This window comes from Xiphias gladius, chromosome 20 (assembly GCF_016859285.1).
Source record: "Xiphias gladius isolate SHS-SW01 ecotype Sanya breed wild chromosome 20, ASM1685928v1, whole genome shotgun sequence".
Lineage (NCBI taxonomy): Eukaryota > Metazoa > Chordata > Actinopteri > Istiophoriformes > Xiphiidae > Xiphias > Xiphias gladius.
This window is the reverse complement of record NC_053419.1, coordinates 20913796-20939491: the sequence shown is the minus strand read 5'-3', so window position 1 is coordinate 20939491 and position 25696 is coordinate 20913796. Positions and strand designations below refer to the sequence as shown.

The 25696-nt window shown below is 41.4% G+C and overlaps 1 protein-coding gene across 3 annotated transcripts in view; it reads right to left on the bottom strand.

The window, feature by feature from the left end:
- Nucleotides 1-25696, bottom strand: part of mast4 (microtubule associated serine/threonine kinase family member 4) — a 96265-nt gene that overhangs the window by 51766 nt on the left and 18803 nt on the right. For all 3 annotated transcript variants that reach the window (XM_040156945.1, XM_040156946.1, XM_040156947.1), the window contains one exon: nucleotides 19776-19909. In XM_040156945.1, coding sequence (XP_040012879.1) covers nucleotides 19776-19909 — 134 coding nt within the window. The remainder of the gene's footprint in view (nucleotides 1-19775; nucleotides 19910-25696) is intronic.

Sequence of the window (25696 nt, the reverse complement as noted above, 5' to 3'; positions counted from 1 at the left end):
AAGTATTTGTTGGTTTTTGTTTTTTTTTCCCGGCCCTAAATATCACTTTCAGTGTGTGAAGCTGTGGGTACGGGCAACACCTGGAAATGTGTCGTTCAGCTCCCGCAGAGAAAAAAGAAAAAAAAAGAAAAACACGACGCATTTCATTAAAACGTTCAGAACACATTTCTCTGGAAGCTGCCAGTAATGAACAGGTACAACACATCAGACCACAAATGATGCTGCTGCAGCAGCATCTGTCGATGTGCCAGTGCCACATGGACGACCATGCAAGCCAACGACCAACATCAGCCCGTGTGACAGGCAAGCACACAGTGTACAGATCACTATATCCCCCTTTAGACTTAACAGAACTGTTTAATACAGTCGGTTTTTTTTTGTGAGAAGGGAGCTTGTTTTATCACCCTCGCAACATTTCCCTTTGCCCTTTTGTGCCATTAGTCTTAGACAAATATCATACTCTCCAGCTCTGATTATTTCAAATCCCTCCCTTCTGATCTGTCGTTTTTGCTGTAAAAGAGCACCGATAAATAACCATACCCACCCATGGACCTGTTTTGTTATGCGACTACAAATCCTACCGATCTGATCATTAGATGTTTCAGTGTCTAGTAACCTGATGCGGGTGAGGTCCTTTGTCTGAGACAGTGTAGGACACTGAGTTGATGTGAATTGGCTGCGCCAGTCAGCAGAAAAAAAAAAAAAAAAAAAAAGTGCTAAGCCCCGCTCTCCCTCTGCTATCAATTAGGGCTTAATGTCTGGCTTCCCCTGCTGCCTACAGAAGACCAAGGGCAGGGAGTTTCCTTTGGAGACCTGACCGGAGCTCACACAACACTAATTACCATCAGGGAATGACTTACACTGATGGGATATCCACCAATCACAGCACACTAAATCACAGTGTGAAGTCTATGATAAAAAAACAAAACAACCTTTTGAGTAAGCAAAGCTTGTGCAGAGAAGAAGGTCTATTACAGACGGAAAGCGTATTCAAAGGGCACCGTGTGACATGGTTTTATATGAAGCAGAGTGGTGAGACACATCCAGAATCCACCTCTTCCTCTAACTAACGTCTGCCCTTATTCAACTGACATTGAGAAAACAAATGAATGCGCCTATTCCAGCACAACAACCTCAAACGATGGTCTCTTAAGAGATTATGCAAAAAACCATAAACCCAGTAACGCTGAGCCTATGCAGACTAATCAAAATTTCCCAAAAAAGGTAAGAAGAATTCAGCATACAGTGGTGATAACTCCAGTTAGCAACATTATATCCCATTACCATAGTTGCCAGTTTAATCTTCAACCCAGTTAGTTACAATCATTAAGAATTTCATTAAACCGAAACCCCATTTTTTTTAAACAATTTATGGTCGCCATTTTTTTCAGCTGTAGCCGTTCAATGTAATTTACAAGGCAGGGTCCGCATGTTGTCCATCGTTATTATCTCATCATGCCTTATTGTTCACCATCTAATCTCTTAACACTGCACCAGAGCTGCATCAAGTTACTGCTAAATGCAAACCCGACATTTCTTACTGCTGCTAGCTCACATTGAAAGCATTCCACTGGGGAAACGCGGAAACATTTTTTAGGGAGTAAATGAAGATCTGCAGGTCTCACACCTCCAACTCCTCAGCAAAGTAACCACTGGACTCCACTGTTGTGTGGAAACTACGTGTGCCGGGTGCCGTACATCAGATGGCGATTGCTCGTGGCATTATGGAGAAAGGCCAATTATCGCCTGACTAATTCAAACTTATGACTTACATTAAAGCTACGCGAGTTTGTTTGGCTGCACTGCAAGTAGACACACCAGTTGTTCTGCTATAATTATGACAAAGTAGCTGCGCAACGAATGTCTTTTGTGTATTAAACTGCACGTGGCGTTACCACCAGTAGCCCTGGGTGTGAAACAAATCAACCAGGACTGAAACCTTAAGGATTATAACGTCCTACTCCCGAGGTACCATTAGCAGCATTAGCAGCATTAGCATGGACACATTTTTCTTTTCTCCCTTTATGCAGTAATCTTTTTGCATAATTTTCCTGTAAGTCTACAAAGATACTTTCACTTACAATTTTAAATCTGTGAATTTTACATTTTACTGTCTTTTGAATGTTTTCGAAGATTAATACCTGTTCCGTACTATAAAACTTACCATTTTTATAACCTTGATGACTCCGTTGTAAGAAACACACCTTACCAAAGCTTGCATGCTGTGATGCAGTTTTCCTTTCAGCTCAGTCTTTTCATTGGACTACTGCTGTTTCGGCATATTCTCAAAGAATCCTTGCTCTAATACTCAATAACAATTTAAACGAAAAACTTTGCATTGATCTTTTTTAAAGTGTTATTGCTTGCAGATATCTTTGCGAGCTTCTAGACTCGAGTTCAGCGAACAAATGAACTCGAAAGAGCCTTAAGTTTGAGACTGTGTGTGACATTCAGGATTTAAACTACTGAAACAAAAGTATGTTTTTCAAATGCTTAACATAAAGTATATCCATGAGATTTTACTGTCTGTGATAGGTTGCAGAGCTGTCAAACGGGCAATACAAACAGCATGAAACCCTTTCATCTTTGACAGTGTCAGTCAGGAGGACAAACAGGTGATGAAAGTAAACCTTGTACATTTAATCATTTGTTTATCCAGTAACGTTTCAGCGCTCGAGAGAAAACAATTCTGACACGATGAACCTGAAAGTGTTTATTGTTCACAGGGTAAATGTCAATGAATGACTTCTAGCAACAACATTTCATCTCCAAGACACCACATCAAAGCTGTGGTATGGCTCTTGTAAAAACGCCTATGTGTTACGCTTCATTAATAATTCTCCTTGATGTATTAAGGATTTTCCTACATCTCAAGATCAAAAGTGTACTTGGTTTTACCGTGGTTTGCTGCTGACTGGCAGGAAAAAAAAAAATCACTATTCTCATATTAAGTCGTAATGTTGTCAAATCAACACCTTGAGGGACATCAGAGTAAGGAAGTAGGTAGGTATTTGGACAGTTAGACATTTTTTGTTCTTCCGGCTCTGAGCTCCAGTAATTCAGTTTGGATAAAATAGTGGATACTGCGTTAAAGTGCAGAGTCTGAGCTATAATTTGAGTGGATTTACATCACTACTGAAAGAACTGTGTGGGAGATACAGCCTGAAGAACAAAAAAACAAAAAAAAAAAAAAAATGTGTAACCGTCCAAATACTTAAGGTCCGGACTGTCTATTCCCCTAATCTCTCCTATTGTATCTGGGCGCTAGTTCAGTTTGTCTGAAATTATCAAAGGTGCCAATACGATCACTTGGGATCACTGACCACATCTACTTGACTTCTTTGTAATCAGAGGCTCCAAAGATTCACTCTTGGCAGCCCTCATCTGAAAGTCAGCAAATTGCAGCCTTGCGCTACCTGTAATTTTGGCAATGAGGAAGATTGTAAAAATCTAAAAAAAATAAAAATAAATAAAAGTTTAATGTTTTGTCTGTTCAGACTCTACAACACTGCTATTAGGAAACCAGTGAAGGTAAGCTTAACTTAGAGAATAAGAACATAGAACCAAATTAACTCTTTGACTTACAGTGTGGATGTTGTATGTTGCGTAGGTCTAACACATAAATTAAGACGGGACGACAAACACAATAGATGACGTGCATAACCATTAAACTTTTAGGAACCGTCCCCGATCGATTTTGGGTTAAATATGAGTTTCAGCAGCAGCTACATTGATCACAGTTTACTTTCTTAAACTTACTTCAACTCAGTAAACATGAATCAAAAAAGGGCAGGAAGCTGAAAGCTGCAGACTGAATAAGAAGCTTCATTTTCATACTGAACGATTCCAAGCTTAAAGCAAATCTACTCTGTGGTTTAAATCATTTCCACTTTGTGATTTATGTACTTTTAATGTATTGCACGGCCAGCAGATGGTTTAATAGGTATGGTCAGCGTTGTCTTAAGCGACACAGAAAGTGTGTTCAAAAGTAAAATCATTCCTTCTTGGGCCCTGGGTCCTTTGCACCACAATGGCTTGGTCAATTACGAATGCGGATAAAAGTAAAAATTGTATTATTTTTGCTATCACAATAAATCTCCAAAGCATATACCCATTTTGTACATTTTATCAGATGAGCACAGTTCAGTGGTTTTTCTTAATACTTTAATGAATACAGAAGCCTGTTGTTCTCCAGAATGACGGCGGGAATAACAAAAGAATCTTAATTAAAGGACTTTACTCAAAATCAAATCTTAGCTTCGTCTAATCTAAATGTTGCTACAAAGTCAGAGACCTCAAGTGTATCTGGAGATTAGCAGAGGTCAAGCAGATCAATATAACCAGTTATCTGCTCCCCACACATGTGTAGTACGGAACGTAGACAGACTATAAATTATAGGACTGATTGAAGATCATGTCTTCAAGTGCATGCATGGACCTCAGGTTGCAAACAGAGCAGCCCGGACATTTATAAACCGCCAGTGACTTGGGTTTTGATTGTGTAGAAGCTACAGCACATGTGAGCAGTTGACCCGTATTAATCATAACAACTACATCGCCAGACGCAAACCTAGTGTCTGGAGTAATATTTTCCAGCGTTTCGCCCAGCTCGATCTGAAAGACATCGATTTCTGCACCAGCAGGGGGAAGATTCAACAGCAAAGCACACAGACACTGTTGGAAAGCTTTGCTGATTAAAGCTGCCGGCATCCTCACATTTCTCCTCGTAGCAGGATGTTAGGTGTCACAAATACTTAATCTGCTGCCTCATCCCATGTCATTTCAAGACGGGCACTGAGCATGATGATTCTGTAATTTGTTGATCCCTCTTTTTTTTTTTTTTAATGAGGAGCCCCTTTTAATGCCACAATGAAAGGACCTTAAAGCCAAAATAGATGAAGACATCCACAACTGCACCCAGTCTAACTTCTTCGGGTACCCACAGGATAGAAGTCTTAATATTTCAGTTTCTGTTAATATGAGAAATGTCTTGGCAGTTGGCAACCGGCCGGGTTCATTCATGCGCATCAGGCGTGGGCAGTTTAAAGTACTTTTAATGTCCAAAGCCGGAGGATTGTTAGACAGGGAGTTTTGATACCCCTTCAAATGTACGCGGCACCGTTATTGATCCCGGCTCTCCGATGGCCATATTCAGGGCGATCCCCAAGGACTTAAAGATCAATGCTAACCAAGCTATAGTTGTGGCCTTCTGCACCGCTTGCTTGACAACTGACTCTCCTCAAACACCACAGCACCATCTGATAAACGCCGGCTGCAGGATGAGAGCAAAACCATCAGAGTTTTTACAAGCGGGGGAAAATGTGAGGCGACCGGGAAGCGGGTTTGTCATTTTAAACCAGCACCGACTGACGCTTTCACCTGTTAAAATGACCACTGCCACCGGCAGCGGATTATATCAGCTGTAGCTAGTTGGCATTAATTCCATGACAGCCAAAATGAAACCTCTGCCTGTTGTTTGGTTAATGTGCTCTCTGAAAGCAGGTGTCTGTACTCGGTCGAAGCTAATTTGTGAGTGAAAACACACATTATTCTGTAAGGCCCCTGTAGAACCGTGAGTGGACTGAGTGTTTTTTGCCGTTCGACAAGACCAACAGAGCGGCGACTCTTAACGACGTAGACCGCACCACCTGTTATCTTTCATGTAATGACAGGTAATTTATCGGTTCGAATCTTCAGCTGCTCGTTGCATATCCAGGTTGTGGCGACAGGTTGTGAACAGTACTCGGGCTGCAGCTAAAAACTGTGGTGGGTGTTTAGTTTTCTATAATTTAGTTGCAGATACTGACATTTACCACAAGCAAAAAAATAGCCAGTTGGTGGTCGATTTAAATAGAGCATTTCAAAGCTTTCACCACCAATAAAAGTTGACAATGATAAACATCATTACGAACAATATGATGCTCTGTTTTATCCAAAATTTGTCATTGCATACAGTTGGATGTGATAATATATATTACTGTCTGGTGATGCTGCCGCACATTGTCTTGTTGTTTGATAATTGCCACAGGTTCTGTTTGTCAAAATGTCAAATGTATACCGCTGATGTTATGGAATACTAGTAACTGGCATTTGCATGTAACCGATGTCCTCAGTCTCGGTTTAATGTTGACCAGTTTCTGTCAATGTTTGACAGGAGCAAATGCAAATGACAGAGGTGACGTACAAATTCAACGGCGACAGACGAGATCTGCTGCTAGAGATGACAGAGGATTCGCTAATGGAAACGACAACAACAACCCAAAAAAAGTAAAATCCTTAAACCTGTTCTGTGAGTAAACCGTGTTACATTTTTGACAGATTTGAAAAATGAACTTTCATGGATAAGAAGCTGTTGTTCACCAGAAATAAATGTTCTCCCTGGTAAGTTACAGCGTTTCTCCTTACCTGAATAGTGAGAAGAGGTAATCTAGCAATTAGATTTACATTTAACATGGTCAGTAACATGGCCAGGATAAGGATAAACTTAGCTTAAGAGCAGGTATATCTACAGATACTGTTCATTTACGTGCAGAACGTAAGTTATCGTCATAGACGGCCAACTGTGAGTAGCTTGACTCTCCCTCAGTATGTAAGTCAGATGAAATACTGATGAATTAAGGGTTTACATACAACATTAATCTGCTGCAGGAAAACTAGAGGTAGCTCCCTGGATCCACACCAGAGGCTGCTATTGCACTCAGTTCTGCTTTAGTGGCCAAGGTTGTGTGTTTACACCATTTTATTTTCTGTGTAAGATTTCAAATCACACTTCCATCTCTTCTGTAGCAGGTTAAAGAGGACACCCATTTATTTAAATTACTCAAAACATATCAAATGCAAATTATGCATAAATGTTCATATTGTGTCTGTTCTTTTGCAAATGTGTTTGAACTTTCAAGTGGTTCAAACACCCCCAAATATTGCATGAGTGTTTTTCGTTACTGTAAGAATCTGCATTACATTTCCCAGTGATGACAAACATTTTCTTTTGTGATTATACTTCCCTCAAGGAAAACTTGATCTTTTAACCTGACCCCTTTCACAGCATCAGCGAAGAGCCGCTGGAGCTGACAGAAACTCGCCGTCTTGCACAAGGACACTTCTGCAGCTCAGAGAGGCCGCTAACCTCCTCTAACTGTCAGTTGTTAAGGCGATTCACTTTTACCTCCCAGATGGGGGATTTTCTTTGGTGCTACAGGAAAGTCGCTGTGTCCACTGTCAGCTTGGCACAAAAACAGCATCTCAATTGCTGTCTCTCTCATGAGAATACAATTTTTTAAATACTGTTATGTTGAAATGATCAGGATTTATGGTTGAGCCATAAAAAAAGTGCTTGATGGAATTTCTGGTGCTGCAACATCATGTTTTTTCAGCCAGGCTGTATCTCACCAGCTGGCTCACAACGCTTCCCACAAATGGCTCTTTGGAGACACACAATGTCACTGCACCTCTCTGGTTAGCCACCTTTCATTATGAAGCAGTGTTAGATGGATGTCAGACGTATAGTCAAGCTCACAATGCAACGCGGTAGCTTCTGACAGGCTGCTCCTAATTAAGATGAAGGGGATGTGTATCACGGGCATCATTAAAATCTATATAAATCCTACAAATTTTATATAATGAGGGAGCAGGGCGGCTACACGCCATCACGACCAGACTACAAACCCAGAGAGACAAGAGACAGAACCACAAACTTTAGGTAATCATCCTCTCTGAAACACTTAAGTGCAGAACAGAGGTGCTTGTTACACCTGAAGGCCAAATACCTTCAGATGTGGCAGGATCATTACAGATGCCTTGCTATAGACGCACCGACATACAGTATTTCTAGGGATTTAGGCATTTTGGAGGATTATGTACATTTTCCAAAAAAAGGAAACTGACAGTCCAACACCTGAATTGGAAATAACATCACGGCCGGCCAAACCAGAGTAACGTACAAGTCTACTGACATACTGCAAAACTGCTCCACTCATTCTATTTACCACATCTACAAAATAAAAGCAAACCAAGCGAAATGCCGAGAGGATAATTGACACAAGAAGAACATCGTATACACACAGTGTAACTTCACCTTATTCCACTCAGTCTCAAATCACTCCAGTTTACTTGACATTACGTCTCCAGACAAGCGAAGACAAGACGCTGACAACGCTGACAGACGTTCATACTGAACTGAACTGAACTGAACAGAACAACACACTTCAGCTGAGCAAGTTTATTTGGAGAACTCATTAATGGGTCTGATACTGGAAAACAATAACTCTCCTGCGTATTGTTGGTTAGGCCGCGGTTGTTTTCGTCAAGTCTAAAAATAAATTCTGCACCCTGTCACGTTCATTAGGCATCGACATGCACACTAAAGCTTCCTCTCCCTGTTCTCCATGATTGACAATCAAGTCAAAAAAAAAAAATCTGGCATCTTTTTGCCCAAATTTAACCAAATTCCATGAGACGTGACTGAATAACACAGTAAAAGTTTTTCTGTAGCACAAGTGAGCGCATATCACGTCTTTGTTTATCTTTTGGATATTTATGAAAATGTCTCTTTTAAAGTTTTATTTAAGTTTTCACACACGAAATGGGACCTAAATCAATAATGCAGAGGAGGATGAATATTTGAAGACGGCTTGATGTGACATTAAAGGAATACTTTGACATTTTGACAAATAGGCTGATTTGCTTTCTTGCAAAGAGTTAGATGAGGAAATCGATACCGCTCTAATTTCTGTCCATTAAATAACAGCCAGCAGCTGATTATCTTATCTTATCTTAAAGACTGGAAGCACTGCTACTGGCGGAGACATAGTCCAGCACACAATCCCTGTAAAAGCACGACTTGTCATTTTTCCACTTTTACGTTTTTGTGCAGATTAAAGTAATTAGATATAACCTATTGATTAATTTCCTTAATTAATGAGGATTAGTGTTTGCAGATGCATCTTTTAACCTTTGGACAGAACCAGGGTGCTTCCAGTCTTATTGAAAAAAAACTAAGCTAATCAGCCGCTGGCTGTGGCTTCGTATTTATCATACAGACGAGAGTGTTACCGTCAAACTATTTCTTTAATACATTAGTGGATAAATGCTAAGGTCTTAAATTATAAATAAGGAAAGGGAGAAATAGCCCTTTATACATAGGAAATAATACTTGACTGCTTTTTACTACTATCAGGTTTGACCATGTTGTAAAATAGCTGAACCTATAAGATACTGAGCCAAATCTAAACCTAACTTTTACAAGCGTATTTATTTTATATCAGGATATAAAAAAGGGAGGGAGCAGAGTAGGAGGAACGTAATGCTAAAAGACCTAGACACTCTTCACTTGAGGCCACAAGCACAGACACACTCTGTACTGTAAACAGCCCGGCTCTTACCATCCACTCACATAAACAGGGTCTGACTGGAATGATGTCATCTCTTCCTGGCCTGAGAATGAATGGGAAATTGTGGAGCTGAACCAACAGCAACATTCATCTGCCTGAGAAACCAACTTCCGTGTTTCCTTTTGAATGTGAAAGTTAGTGCGCTACGTCAGCCTAGAACCACCTGAGCGACCGTTGTTTGTTTGTTTTGGGGGACTTTTTTGGTTTAGCTGCGTGTTAGGGCGCATAAAGAAGTCTTGTGAAGAAGAAAGCGTGCAAGGGAGGAGGCCGTGGCGTCCAACAAAGGCATGGAGCGATTACGGCGACTGCGCACAAAATTACTGTTTGGAAGCTTTTAATAAATACTGTTGCAAAGATATCCATCAAGACCAAAAAAAAAAAAAAAAATCAAAAAAGGAGAATAAATTAAATGTCAGCAATTCTGCTTCTGCAAATCTGTCTTATTTTCATATAGATTCAGAATCACAGTGAAACACATTGACACCAAATTTGCAAACATGAAAGTCAAAAATGTTACCAGCTTAATTCAAAAGATTTGCCAGACAGCGAAATAAATAAAACGTTAGAGGAAAAAAAATCACTCCTCAAATAAGCAAAACTTACCTTTGTTTACGGATTATAAAAGCAGTTAAATTGGTTTAATTCATCGGCCATAGTGCAGCCTAATTAAATGGATCACGGGGAGTTTGTGATTAAAAAAAACACACATGCAGTAGTTTGAGCTGAATTTAAAAGAAAGGCTTCCTTTTCAACATTTTTAATCAATTACTCCGCAAGTGGCCCAAACCAGAGCAAGCAAAAATAATGACTCAAGTCCAATTTACATGTCACTGCAACACATCCTGCAGACTCCTGTCGGCTCGGCTGGAGGAAACGATTAATGTCTGAAATGTCCTGGATTCAAAATCCTACGACATGTGGTGTAAAATACAAGTGATTTCATATTTCAGAAGGCTCTGTCCTCCCTCTCCACTTTCATTTATATCTCGCGTTATTCCAGAGTGACGGCAGGAGTTATGTGACTAAGTACATCATTTGTTAAGACTGTTGTCCTGAACTGCGCTTACACTTCAATCAAGATTTCTGACAGAAAGGCACAACCCTCGACGTGCATCCCATTATCATAAAAAGTCAATAAAGCTCCAGAAAGCCCCCCCTGATCACAACATACAGGGATCAGTCTTGCTCTACGATTACACAGCTCTCATTCCCCCCTGCTGGCAGCTGACACAAATGAAATGTGACAGATTATTCCAGGCTGTTTAAAAAGTAACGCTGTTTGGACACAAATCCACAGCCATGTCAACTCCTCTGTCAAAATCTCTACAGAGAAACAAAGTAGTGAAAATTAAAACATCTGCAGCCTGATTTCAGTCAATTGTCAGTCAGTGAATATCCCAATGATCCTCTCTGGTACATCTACTGAAAAACTGTCTACACAGTTCTGCCGAGAGATTCTCTCACACGCAGGACACAAGCACACATCAACGGCAGAGCCAAGACGTCGCTCGCTCTCTACTGCCCAAGTGTTACCACAAAAAGGTCTCAAAGTCCTAACTGTGTTCTGTTAAAAGAGAAACCGGTGCGGGAGCCTCGGAAACCACACACACACACACAGTGCACAAAGTCAGCCTGCAGAAACAGGTCCACACACAAGCACGGGCTCATTTGCTTGCCTACCTGTAGCCCTCGTCTCCTCAGAATGCTGGACTCGTCCATGTTACGGAGCCTCGACTAATCATGCCTCCCTACCGGAGCAGAGCCATGCTGCACTGCCTCGTTCCAGCCTCCCGCTCCCTGCCTCCCTCCCTCAGGCTAAATCTGATCTTAGCAGCTGCTAAACACTTCCATCAGAACTTATCTGATTGGAGGGGGGCAGTCAGCTGACACCTCCTCTTGTTCCTCTCCTCTGTAACTTCAGGAGTGAAGGAGAGATGGAGCGAGAAAGGGGGAGAGGGAGGGGGAGAGAGGGAGAGAAGGAGAGAGAGAGAGAGACAGACAGAGAACCGGGGAGAGGATAGGCAGTTCTAATTTAGCGTAGCAACGGGTGGGGGTGAGCGGGTTGGTGTGGGGTGTGTGTGTGTGGGGGGGTTACCGGAGACAAGTGGGAGCCCCAAGACTAATTTCTCTGTGCCGCCACGCTTTTTGGGCACCCTAGGTGACCATGAAAATGAGAGGATATCCTTCCCAGCATTGTTCTGCCTCAAACCCAACAATGAATCTGGCATCCTGTCTGCGGCAGGCGGGCTAACAGATCTCATGGTCTTATTGCCGTCCATGCGTCACGTGAAGACTGCAGAAACACACACCTGAAGGTTACGCGGGTGGCAGAAACGTGAAGGCTACAGCTCACACTGATTGTAAGAAAGAGGGGGAAAGACAGGGCATTGTATAGGGAAGAGGAAGGAAATAATAGCCAGGCGTGCTGCTTCAGTAAAAAATGGCTCAAGACCTTTCGAACCTGCTGTGAGAACGTCACACAAACTGTTGCAGGCCAATTTGTACATAGGAAACGCTTCCTTAATTACAAACAACCCAATTCTGCATCATTATCATGCCGAAATCAATCGCACATCCCTGCGCAACCGGTTATGTGTACAACTGCATATCCTGTTTCAATTTCCACCAATTTGACACGCTGCGTCTGTCTCTTAAAGCTCCACACGGACTGACCACAGACTTTCACACTCTAATTCAACGTCCCCACACCCTCCTGAATTATTAGCATTTGGAAAATAAGTAGCTTCCAACGCAATGCCGACAGTTCTATGGTGCAATTTTGCATTCTGTTTCAGTCTGTGTTTTTCTTTGCCCCTCTTCTCTTTTTTCACCCTCTCTCACTCATTTCCATTCACTGTGGTACCGCTCTGTGAATATTAAGTGGGCCCCTTCCATTCCCCTCATCTCCAGCCAAGCTCAAATGATTTTTCTTAGAGAGCACGGCCTGGGATGACGGCTACCCACGACTACGGCCGGCGGAGGGGGTTGCACGGGATTGTCAGACAGGTGACCGCTACATCAACTTTTCCCCCAGTCTGAAACCTGTACAACAGGAAGCCGACGTGCTGCGGTGGCTGGGGCGACAGTCATTTGTGCTCCTGTGCTGATAAGAAGCCAAGTCCAGAAAGCCCAGGTCCGCAAACTCCTCAAAACCTCAGGGGGACAAGGATTACAGTAGTCGACTTTTTCAGCTCCCACAATGCCCTCCAGATTACCCGAGGGAATCAAAGAATCCTGTTATGTTCAACTGACTATTCTCGAGTCGATGCTCCGTCTGTGGCTGCTTAATGGAACAATTAGGATAATTCCAAATTGGACTCATAATGAAGATGAGAAGGAGGGAGTCATTTGTCTTATTCAGTGCAGAGAGTCTCTTTTTCTCTACTGTCTATGACAAGCACTACAGCCAATGTCTTTGTACTGAAACGACAAATGATTTAATCGCTCCGTAAATCCACAGAAAGCGGGTCGTCAACAAATCGGCTAATCGAATAATGGTCATTTATCTAGGGAAAATACCAAATATTTACTGGCTCAAGTTTCTAAAATGGGATTTTTTTTTCCCCTCTGTTTTATATGGTATCATCGTAAATTGAATGTCTTTGGGTCAATTTGTTGTTTTGTTATCACTATTTTCTCGCATTTTGTAGACCAAATGATACATAAATAATAATAATAATAATAATAATAATAATAATAATAATAGCGTAGGTATTGGGCAGTGTTTAGAAAAAACTTCACACAAAAATGCTGCCCTTAAGCGGGTTTCAAGGCAGCCACGAAGGCAGAGGGTTTGTGCCAGTGGCCTTGGGGCACGGCCACAGACCAGCCTCTGGGAAAAGTCCAGGGGTTGTCTGTGACTCATTTCCTCCTTGCAGGTGGGCAGCTAAGGTTGTTTCCTCTGCCTCTGGAGTAAAAAGGGAGAGCCGGCTCTGAAAGCATGCAGTGAGTGCTGATCGAGTGACCTACAGCCTCTGCTCTGCCGGAGCTTATCAGACCAAGAGGCAACCTGCAGATGTAAGGCAGGCAGAGGAGGTGCACGGCCTGCGAAGAGAGTGGCAAGGAAGGAAAGAGTCAATTCCCTCCACACAAAGCAGCGTAAAGAATCCATCTGTCCAAAGCTAAAGGACTGAGAATATCCAAGCATGATAAAAACCGTGCAGAGCCAACCTCCCAATGGATGAAGCTAGACTTTAACCTTGACAACAAGAGCAAAGATAGTAACCAAGAAGAACCAATGGCTGCAATGCATCACTCTCACTTCCTCGCTGGGTTTGCAATTTTGAATAAATTGAAATAGCCATGTAAATGTGTGCATTCATGGAGACAGAAGTGATGTCAGCTTATGTCCACTTGGAAAATCCCAACAGGCTCTCTCTCCCATCAGTTTCCTCAGTTTCAAAGAAACACAAAGTTAAATTGTGCGTAACACTGTCACATCTGAATCTCAGAACAGAGCAGAATGTATCTCAAACAGAGCGGGTGACAGTGGTTGAATGTCTAAACGGAAACTACTTTATCAAGAGTGACGGTTTCATATACATCACACCCACATGTTTAGAGTAATTTTGGGATGTGTAAGGCCAATATATCTCCAAAGCTTTTCTGTGGAAGATAACGGGGCATATGGACACAAATACAGATTTGAAAGCACCTCATGAACACAACGCTGAATGTTTTATGCAGTGAGGTAATTATTGCTATTCCTGAATGTTGCTGACATGCCAACAAACAATTATACTAACACTTCCAGCAGGGAAGCTGTTCACTGTTAATTTATTTGGAGGTCTGATTCCTTTAATCTTTTTTCTCTCTAGTTTGTAGGTCTGTGCATTCTGTGTGTGTCTCTTTAATTGGTTTCCAATAACAGCAATACACACACTTGTTAGGTAGAAGGAAGGTAAGATTAATTTCTCTTTTCCACATCACAAACCTTGCAAAGATCTGCTGATAAAATAATTAAAACACACACACATGCACACACACACAAAACAATAACATGTTAGATTGTCAAATTATGGATCAAATTTAAGAACACTACTCTACACAATCAAACTGGAGCTCACGTCATGTAGCCATGCAGGGACCAACAGATCAATAAGGTGCATCCGGGTGACTTATTTCCACTCTCTTGTCTTTGTGGGCAGGTGGCTACTCAGCTGGATAATGGTATTGTTCCATTAGAGGTAGGCTCATATTAAAGACAGCTTGTTCAGTGCTGACTGCAAAATCTATGGTAGTTGTTAAGAACTTTATGGTTTTTATGACCAGACACCACTGCACCTTGTGTTTGTTCGCATAAACCCCGGTTCATTCCTTTGCAACAACAAACTGCTCCAACAAGAACGATATCAGCAGAGGACATCGCTGACTTCAATTATGAGGGAGAATGAGAGTCCACAAAGGCACAACATCAGGATTATGACAGTCTTATCTCCATATCACACCAGAAGTGAATTATTGATTTTCTGCCAAGGAGCATCACAGTCAAGAGAGAGGTGCCACGCTACTCAAAGAGCCATGCACACCCAGGGGCGTGATGGAAGAGCATAGAGGAGGAAAAGAGGCAGAAAGCAATAACAGGAGTCCTGTGAGGCAAAGGCGGGCAAAGCATGGCCCCCAGAACCAGAGAGGTCTTAAACCTGCAGTGAAGGTGTGGATGAGTTGGAATCCGAGGGATAAATAAAGTCCCATTCCTATTGTGTGTATTTTTCATTCTGGAGAATATGACCACTTAACAATTTCAACAGATGTCCAGTCTAATGAATTATCTTGAATTTATGTAAATGCTTGTAAAAGGGATGCAGTTTTATACCTCATTCAAAATTTAGGGTGTCACAGGAGTTAACACTGAACTAGAGCTGAAAAAATGAGATGATTGTCTGATTAGTCCAATTAAATGAAAATGAATAGGCACAGTCGCAGGTTCCGTCCTCTCGATGTAAGGACTAATAAAAACTATCACTGGTTGCAGCCCTAAACTGGACAAACTGAAGAAATATGTTATCCCACAACAGTATGTTAAAAACAAACTTTAACACCACCTTAATACACAGATGGTAAGTGCTCATATTACAGATGAAACTGTGAATGAGAGTTATTTTTTTTGTGTCTTTATCACACAACCATCAACAGCGGTTTTTTTTTGCAAAGCTAATGTCACATCGGTGGAATAACAAGAGCAGTGAGAGTCTTGTGGAAATTTAATCAACTCTCAACAAAGCCGCCGTGAGGTCAGCTATGCTCATGGTCAAGGGAGCGAATGCAGCTCTCGTCTCGTTCTGGTTTCAAATACAAAATATCTGACTGCCAGCTCCACAGCTTTGAGAAGCACTACAGAGATTTTACATACGCAGACCCTTTGGCTTCTTTAGTAACTCTGGAGAACCGAGACGCAATGTAAAGGGAATTTTGCTCTTTTACAGGATGAAGAACACAATCTCAAATTAAGCTCTGCATTTTCCTGGAAGCACTTCCAATTCATCTTTTTGAAATATTGTCGCTTTTCTAGTGTTTCTTGGAGAGAAAAAGCAACAAAACAAAAAAAAAAAAACCCCAAAAAACAAAAATAGTTATACTGCCTGACCCAAAACCCACATTTCCAACATCACATTTCAAAACAGCCCATTTCAAAATTAAAAGAACCAGATCAAACAGCCAATTAAATCTCTTCAGACATGGACTTATCTGTCAAATGTGACTGCGGTTAGAACTGACAACTATCTCAAGCTCAGCGCGCTAGATACGGCAACACAGTCTGTGTGCTGGCAGCCCTCCATTCATTCATTCATTCATTGTCAGCAACGCCACAGACTGGTGTGCTCCCCAGCAATACTACCATCATTACAAATGAAAAATGCCACTCTGTCTAACTGACATGCCATCATCCTTGTTATTTTTAAGCACAACAGAAGATGCTGTTGGGATCCTATTTCGTATCGCAGAATAATTCCCCCCACATGGACCAACAATTACCACAATTTTCTACATGAGAATTAAGATATCCAAGAGTAAAACAAAGAATGGCAGCGCTTTCTATTCAGTGGCTGGAAGCTGAGGTCTTTGTGTCTTTCGCTCCTTTCCCAAGGTCGACCAATTCACCATCTTTTTTGAGCTTGTTCCGAGGGGCCGGCTAATGCAGTGGATGTAGACGAACCCCTGAGGTGTCAGCGCAGGCAACTCCGAAAGATAATGTTTCTGTTAAGACTGCAGCCATTCATCCATTCAGCTTCTGTCTACACAAGACACTATCAAGACAGCAGTTGAGAATAACAATAGGCATGAGATAACATTTGCGTTGCAGACTACAGACACGTGAAGCTGATCCACTAAGATACAGTGGACGTACAAAAGACTGCGGAGCTACAAAGTGTAGGTAGATTTTAGAGAGGTACAATTAAAGAATAAAAATGACCAGTTAGAAATCAGAAAAAAAAAAGTTCCATTTTATTTTAACAATATTGTTGGAGATAAATACTGTTTAATTCAGAGATTAAGTTATGGAAAGACGTTTCTCACATCGCAGTGGATGCACCAATTGTTAATCAGGCTGCATTTTTACTTTTTCCCCCTTTTTTTTTTTACATGAAATCTCATTCTGGAGGTGGAGGGTTGCAGCATGGCACATGGCGGAGGGGGCACGCGGTGCACTGGGGGCACTGCACCCCAATGCCCTTCTTAGTGACAAGCCCGAATTTCAACCATGTCCCTGTGGTCCCACTTGGTGACTGAATGGAATGGATGGAAAAGACTGTTATGCTCCTGCGTCCCCATGACCACCTGAGCGGCGAGTTCAGAGTCCCTCCCATTAACTTGTGACTGAATCTGGGCTCAGAGTACCACACGTGCACTTTTATATCGTAGACCCCGTATTGCCAATGTGACCTGATTATACACCTTAGCAGATGCGTGCAAATCCCTCCAGACGGACAGAATTAAGTTTTTATCACACTCTGAGTTTATTCATTCCTGGGGAGGTGGAGAAACCGACGGAGACTCTCTATCCCTCCTGCTAAAGTGTGCTGCCGTGTTGCGATGGCTGGCAAGCAAAAGAAATATTTACAGGTATCAGTAAAACACAATACTGTTAAACACAGTATCTTAAAATTCTGGCAAAGTCGAAGATGTTACAGATCATTTGGGTCATCAAGTTGCAAAACTTAAATTGAATCAGCACCTCGATTGGATGACTAATTGAATGGAGGACAATTATGTTACAGGAGCTCACGCATTCATTCGCTCTGCAGGACACAATGACCAGAGGGATTTGTGGCTTTTACAAACACAAGGACACATGTATTTAAGTTACAGATACTGAAAAAGCACCAGTGCCCCCCAGTGTAGGGAACGAGTTGAGATATTTTGTTCTTAAAAACACAAACCAGTAGCTGGATGCAAAAATGAAATGATCAAAATCACCTGGAATGACTTCAGTTATTATTTAGGTCAATAATGTGGAGTATTTCAAGCTAAATAACTATACGGCTAATATCTGCCCCCCATCTCAAAATCAGTCGGCGGGATCACAGTAGCTGCATTATGTCATTAGTGTGGACAAGGTAACCATGATGTCAGGAGCCATCTGAGACAGTTAGACCTCTTCTGGCTCAGGTTACGGTGCCTTTTTCTAGGTCGACCCACCCAGATCACTGATGGTGTAAGTGCCAGTAAACCAAAATATACTCTCAGTTACTCTAAATGCACACACACACACACACACACACACACACACACACACAAACAGAAGCTTCAGTGGGGTTTTATTACATTAACCTTTTCTCTAACCGATAGCACGCACACACTGAGAGTGACTCATAGATGTGCAGCATCGGACTGGCCCCTGCTTTTGATTTCATCTCACTCCTCCTACGACAGAGCAGCTCTATCACAGTGTCATCTGAAAGAACACGGTGCATCCCCTCTGAAGGTCATGCACTTGGGGCTCTTCAAAATGTCTTTTTATTTTTCAAGGCATTTTTCTGTTTTGTTCTTTTTTTCCTTCTGTGACTGGAGTTTACATTTTTAAGCATTTATTCTTAAAATGCATGCATTCCTTGAACATGCATGCAATAATCATAAATGTTTTCCTTGAGGTATTTAACTATCCTTGACAAATGTAAGAGCTTGATTAAATAAATGTAATTATAAAGCAAATAAACGTATTTTATAAAGCCTTGCAAACAAAGTGCTTTACAAACCTGCAGCAGTGACAGATAAGAACCACAGAAACATGCAGGCCATTGCGAGGTCAGTCACAATACACAAAACCAAAAATGAAAATCAGTAAAACCAAATTGTAAAGTGTTTTTTTTTTTTTTTTAAATCTTAATCTGTGTATGGACACAGACAGAGTTACAATTATGTTGCATGCTTTCCTGAAAATGTTCGTATGCGATAACGTTACTTATGTAACGAAAATTACTTTTTTCAAATTATAATTTTACGTAAGTACAAAAATGCAGTGTATGTGGAATGTTGTTTTTGAGCTAATGTTTTCTATTTGATATAGTTAAATTGTTTGATAAACTTGATGATACTCAAGTTTATACACTAACTAACAATGGAAGTGCTTGATTATAGCTAGTTTATCTACATTTAATCTACTAATACAGAAAACTACTCAGACCTGCACAGAAGCAGCAGCCTAACGGATGAAGTTTGCAGACCTGTGTGTAAAGTCTTGTTGCAAAATTGTGCTTCTGTATCACAGATTATGTCTAAATGCATAATGTGTAAATCGACTTCTAGTTTAGCCTTTCCACTGTGGCAAGCTGCAAACCTTGGCTGTTTTATTTTTTGGGTTGGTTGTTTGTCCATCTATTCCTTTAATGCCTATTTCACTCCCTTTATCAGTTTGCAATTACACTCAAGTGCATCACTATATGCATTTTTCCCAATCAAACAAAATCTAAAATTAAGGTTCATTCGTACATGAATTTAAACATTCTTGCAGTACATGATCTATTTTCAGTAGGATCTACGCAGAGATTGTTGACCATACTGTTGCGGGTATATTATGTTTATTTCACACTGATGTCTGAATTGTGTTATTGTGTTTTCAGGGCTGAACTGTGACAACCGCCTTTACCTCCGGCCATCTATTACAGGGAAAAGTTCAGACCTACCCTCCGAAGAAATAAGCTTAGATTACAATGGAGTATTGAATATTCAGCTATTTTGGTTATATGCAAATTATCTTTTAAGAAAAGTCGCCTGTTACCTGACATAATTGGTTCAGTGACATTCACGCAGAGCAGCTCTTGTTTTGACCAAACTCTGCCCAAAGGCAGAGGTAATGGGAGCATTCTGGGTCAGGACACAGAATATCGTGGGGGTTTTTTTTTTTTTTTGGGGGGGGGGGTCGGTCATGACGTAGGGAGTACTCACCAGGCTGGAGGTGAGGGAGGGGTCCGACTTTCCGATATTCAGGGAACACATGCGGACCAGGTTGGAGATCTCAGATGACGGGTGCCATGCTGTCTGTGTCTGCTGGGGGTTGGTGGGGAGCAGAAGGTACTTTCCTGCGGGGGGACAACAGGAAGAAATCACAGGAGAAAAATACTGACCAAAGCACAAAGGTACCAGGCACGTCTAGTCAAACACTATAATTGAGTACAAACAACACAGCCTAGTGGGTCCCCTTGTCACGTTTTTGGTGTTTCCCCCCTGATCTTCTCAGACGGTTTTAATTTAAATAACCTCTTAAGGTTGAATCAGTGGCGAAAATATCCGTTATTTCACACATAAAAAAAGATGAAAAGATTCATACAAATTTATTTTTTTTCTTCCTTCCTCTCCCATTAATCCTCAAACAATGCCCCGGATTTATCTTGCGACCCTCTGGGGCCAGACCCCAAAGTTGGGAACCACCGGACGAAAATACTTAACTGTACACGAGGTAGTTAAAATGAGCTAAAACAGTGAAAGGCTATTTTTACACATTGATGCGTCGGTGTTAACAAGATGATATCAACATGATGTGAGATAAAGTTACAGATCAGTCAGAGGGGTCATTTTTAGGGCACTTTTACTTTTGAGTACTTTAAGTGAATTTTGCTGATAATGATGCTGTAGTTGAATTTTTGAATGCGGTGGTGTTCACTTGTAGTGATGTATTTCTACGGGATCTGAACACACCTTCCGCCACCGTGCGGCTGTCGACAAGCTCTGCCATATCACTGTAAATCCAAACTACATAGTGCCAAAGTCCACAGCTCCTTACCCACAATAAGAGGGAGTAAACAGGGAAACAGTACAGGACATATGACGTACCAGTAGCATAAGATAATCCCAGCTTTCTGCTTTTGTTAGTAGTGTAAAGCTGAAGCCCCTGACCCTGCACGACCGGGCAGGATGTCAAAGGGTTAAATTGGACCGGAGAGGGGAAAGCCCATTAAGAGATCACTGACAATCCTAACATTACATAACCGCAGCGCCAGCACACCGTCTAAGTCTCATGACGGTAAGTAAATGGATGCACCGACACGTTTCTATAAACAGGAGAGCTGAGTAAGAATATTCTTTGCAGAGATGAACGATATCTCCGCTTTCAGTTCCCAGAGCGGGCAGCTAGATGGCACCAAATTCTGCTTCTACCGTTCATCCACTTTCATCCACCCTCTTTTAGCCTAAAACCCCAGTGCACCACAGCCAGACGGAGATTAAAACATAGCACAAACAGACTCGGCCTCTGAATTAGCAGATCATATTGTAGCACCGGCACGCCACGAATTGAAAAATCGTTCGCAGAAGTGTTGTCAACTTCTATCCACGTGTATATTTCCATTTCCTGTTCAAGTAAACACTTCAGGAGACAGAAGAGGATTAACAATCCTGACACGGTAAAGGAAGGGAAGATAAGTGGACTGTGCTCAACGCACAATGGGAATATCTCAAGTTCGTACGGCTTAAAGCTGGTATCTCCTTTCATCACATGTTGAGCTGTGATAAACTGGAAAGCGCTGGTTTATAAATCTACCGCCCTGCTACTAGCAAAACCCGAACTGTAAAATGACAAGGTTTCCAACACTGTTGTGGTTTCAGAGGCATGCGGGTCTATTAGAAAGTGCATTTCCAGAAACAACGACAGTCTGAGAATAACGTAAAGTACATGGAGGTGACAAAGTCAGACTGGGATTCAAATAAGAGCAGCGCAACCCATGTTGTACTTTGTAGATTTTTAAAATACAAATACAAAAAATACAAATAAAACACCCCATCAGCGCCCTATTTGGGTGGTAATCCAGAGATCTGGAACCAGGATAGTTTTTTGTCAGACTGGCATTTTTCTGCAGTGTGACATCCACATTGCATTATGGTGTGTTTTGTAAATACTGAATAATAATAGGTTGTAAAAAAGCAATGTCTTGCATTACAAACAGACCGTTCAAGGGTGACCTGGTGGCCTGGGGATTTACGACGTGATCGTGAACTGCATTGCCCCTGGTTTGAGCCCAGCAGGGGACCTTTCTTGCATTTTGTTCTCCACCCCTCTCCCTCCCTCTCTCTCTCTCTCTCTCATTTCCTGTCATCTTCCTACTGTAACTCTCAAATAAAGGCATGAAAGGCCCCCAAAACATAAACAAACGGTTTAAAGCTGCAGTAGTGGAAGTTCTTGAACCCCCTGTATATTAAAAACAAATTTGACAGTCATCTATAAAACACAATTCTATGATCACACACTGTAGATATCTTGTCTGTGTTGTAAATTTGGTTACAATCCCATTTACCACAAAATATGTTCACTTCACATCACTGGTTGAACATTTTCCAAAATAGTGTTTTTGTTTCACACCTCTGAATGTCTCTTCCAGACATGTAGGCAGGCTCACTGCTTTTCGTTTATTACACTCCCATCCCCGACAGTGGATATCGTGTCTACCTTTATTGTTGTCCGATGATAAAGATATTCTTATGGGGGAAAAACCTCATTGGCCCTCGCTGTACCGTCATCAACTGGTTTCACGGCTTGATGGCAGATAAGTATTCATACACTACATGGGAACAATTTTGGCATTTAACTGTGGTTCTTTTTAAATTTCTTGCTTTACTGGAGTTCACAATGCCCCCGCTGATTTTAGCCATCAGTGTGCTGTCCTCTTTTTCACCTCTCTGCCGGTGATGAAACATATTAGAAAAATGCAATGAAATCTTGTGAAACATATTTTAAAACATTGAAAAACATGCTTTCAATTTGCATTTGCAGTGTGCAAAACAAAGAAAAAAAAATAGGGCTTAGTTTTGGACCTAGGCAAGTAGACCTCTACAAAATAAAACACAGTACAAACACATACTGTAAGTAGATTAAAAAAAATATTTACTCTGCCACAGTTATCTTCACAGTTACACTGTGATCATTGCAGTAAAACCAAAAGAACTGAAGGGAGACCAAACAGGATAAGGAGGGAAAACTGTGGTTCTTCCTTCCTTACCGGCAAATGTTTTCCTCACTGGAGCCCATCACATCCCGGCATGAAGGAAATCTCTCGTCAGACACTAGTCAACACTTTTAGAAAGTTGGGTATCAGGAGATATGGGTAGGGCAGTGAAGGTCCCCCCCCTCCCCCCATTCATCACAGGTATTTGCAAGGTCAGACCACTGTGTTCCCAAACGTGTGGATATGACCCTGTTTCAAGCACACCTCTCCTGCATGAATGATGATGTGAATTATAAAAGGAACAGATCAAAAATGGCCACGCACGCAGTGCCACAGTTCTGCTGCATTTCTTACTGGACCTTCTATATAAATGTATCTCGGCCAGGGTCGTCTATGTTCATCACGTCAGACTCAACACGTAAACAAGGAACTCTCAGTTTTAAAACACTAAACCTCTATTTTGTCATATCACAATCCCTACACAGAGAAATAAATGCTCTCAATTCCTCAGGGGGATTTAAAAAAAACTAGTGCAATTGTATTAAACTTATTACAGGGTGAAAGAACTTTTTTAATCCAACATGAAAATTGGACTGTGATAGTCTTAGAACCTATGATATGGACTTTTTCTAGAGGAAAAGCACTTGATGCTCTTAACCACAACATTTGTAGGGCCTGGGGTTGTACTTTCCTGTTATCAAACGAGCAAATTTAGAGGCATGCTTTCGGCCGAAGAATACGTTTGTCTCAACATGTTTCAACATTTGAATTTGATCTTACGATAAACTTTACAGCCTGTTATTTACGACTAATTTAACAGAACTTAATTTTTTTTTTCTTTCAAAGTATGCCTCGTAAGGTACTGTCTAAACAGCAAGCACAAACCTGCTATACTGTAACAACAAATTAGGTTATGTTAAAATCGATAGAAGAAAAACCCAATCTCTATCAAATCCAATTTCTCAAATTAAAAACAAAGACATCACACTCATCTTGCTTTAATAACACAATCAAGACAATGGACCTAGGTCAGGTTCATGTTTGTTTATTCATCTTGTTTTTACATAGACCAATTAGTAAAGGGTAAAGCATCCATTCAACGCTGCACCCAATGAAAACACAACCTTTCGACGACTGTGAAAAGGTCAACGTTTTAATCAGGGAGGTGAAAGTCCCCTGTATACACCTCACATGGAAAACTAAGCTGTCCAGAGCCATAAAACATCAGCCTGTGGTCTCTCTGAATGGAAGCAAACAAGGCTGCAGTCACAATAGAAGAGCTGTCTATCTGTAATTGTCCAGAGACAGGAATGTATCTATGCCCACGTGAGCCAGACTCCCATTTGTCTATCCAGAGGCAGACTGGAACCGTATACTTAACCATTTACAGTGGGTTGTTCTTCTCTGTCCTAGTTTTCTCAGTTATTAGAGATCCGTTGTTATTGGAAACTGGTTATAACTTGTATGTACCGTGTGCTGTTACGGTCTTGATTCCAACTACCTACCTATCAACTTAAATAACAAATCCCCGCTGACTGAATTTTCACAGTGCCGAGGGGGATAGCCCTCTGCTGACTTTACACATTCGCCTTCATCGAATGTTTCATTAGGGGAGGACACACAAAATAAACCCAGTGAGCAACAAGCTTGTCAGCTGATGTATTCTTCCTTATTTCCAGAGGCTAAGTGTGGCCGTAGAAACTTGAAATCTCTAACCACAGTCCGTGTTTTCTGCCATTCGTGCATGGACCGCAGTGACTGGCTGAGAACACTGTGGTGATGAACGCAGAGATACACGTCAGCTATGCCAAGAGTTGTTGAGCGATTTACCTGCAACAAATTGGATGGGCAGCTTTTGCTTAAAGCAGCTGAAAATTTGGTTTCTGACCAAAGAGAAAAACATATATCCTTAGTTTTATGTATTAAACGTTTAACCCCGAAAAACTCTGCCTACCTGCTCCTTCTGGACTTTCGGGCTGTGGTTTGATCAGACTTGATGGCACCATAAGCAAACAACCCCACAACTGTCATCACACGTTTTGATTTGAGTGTTACTAAATCCTCACGGCCGCACAGACGTGCGTGGAATTGCCTTTGCTCAAAACAGTGAGAGAAGCACTGACAAAACAGCACAAGAGATGCAGAATCTCTCGTAAGAAATCACCAAAACTGCTCCAGCTCTGGCAGGAGATGGCCGGATCCTGTGGACCCCATCATTCATAGTGAGAGGCACACTGGGAAAATATGTTTTAATTTTTCTTTAAATGGCCCTGAAATGATACCATGATGCATTACAGGCGTCCAGTTTGATGACATTTGGGTCATATGTCTGCTGTTTGCAGATAATGACGTAATCCCATTGGATTCATCAAATTTATCTATGATGCACTTTTGAACGATGTCCTTCCAAGTGTGACACTGTCATCGTTGCATTCCTTATGTGACAGATGGCCTGTGTTCATCACTACTTGCTGCAAAATGAAAGCAGTCCCACATTTATTTATTTTTTTTATTTTTTATTTTTTTTTACATCAAAGCATGTCCTTGAGAACTTCTTTCCCCACAAAGGTGACAAACACTGAAAACTGTTCACAGCACGGTCTGTGGATTATCCTGATTATCCCGTGTAACCAAAGCAGCTTCTGGAAATACAGTTTTTTGGGTTTCTTTGCTTTGAACCGCGCAGATTAAATTCCACTCGCCCCAACTGCAGTGGGAAGGTGGCAAAAGTCTGCGAGACGTCAGAGTCACAGTAAATAAAAGACTAAGTCCATGGCTGGATATGACTAAAGGTAAGAGGGAAATATGGGTAAAATTACTCTGCAGACCTATTTATTCCCCATTATGGAGCATGTATGTATTTCATAAGTGATAGATGGTCATTGGTTTGTGGCCATTAATGTGATAAGGATCAACATAAATCATTTTTCT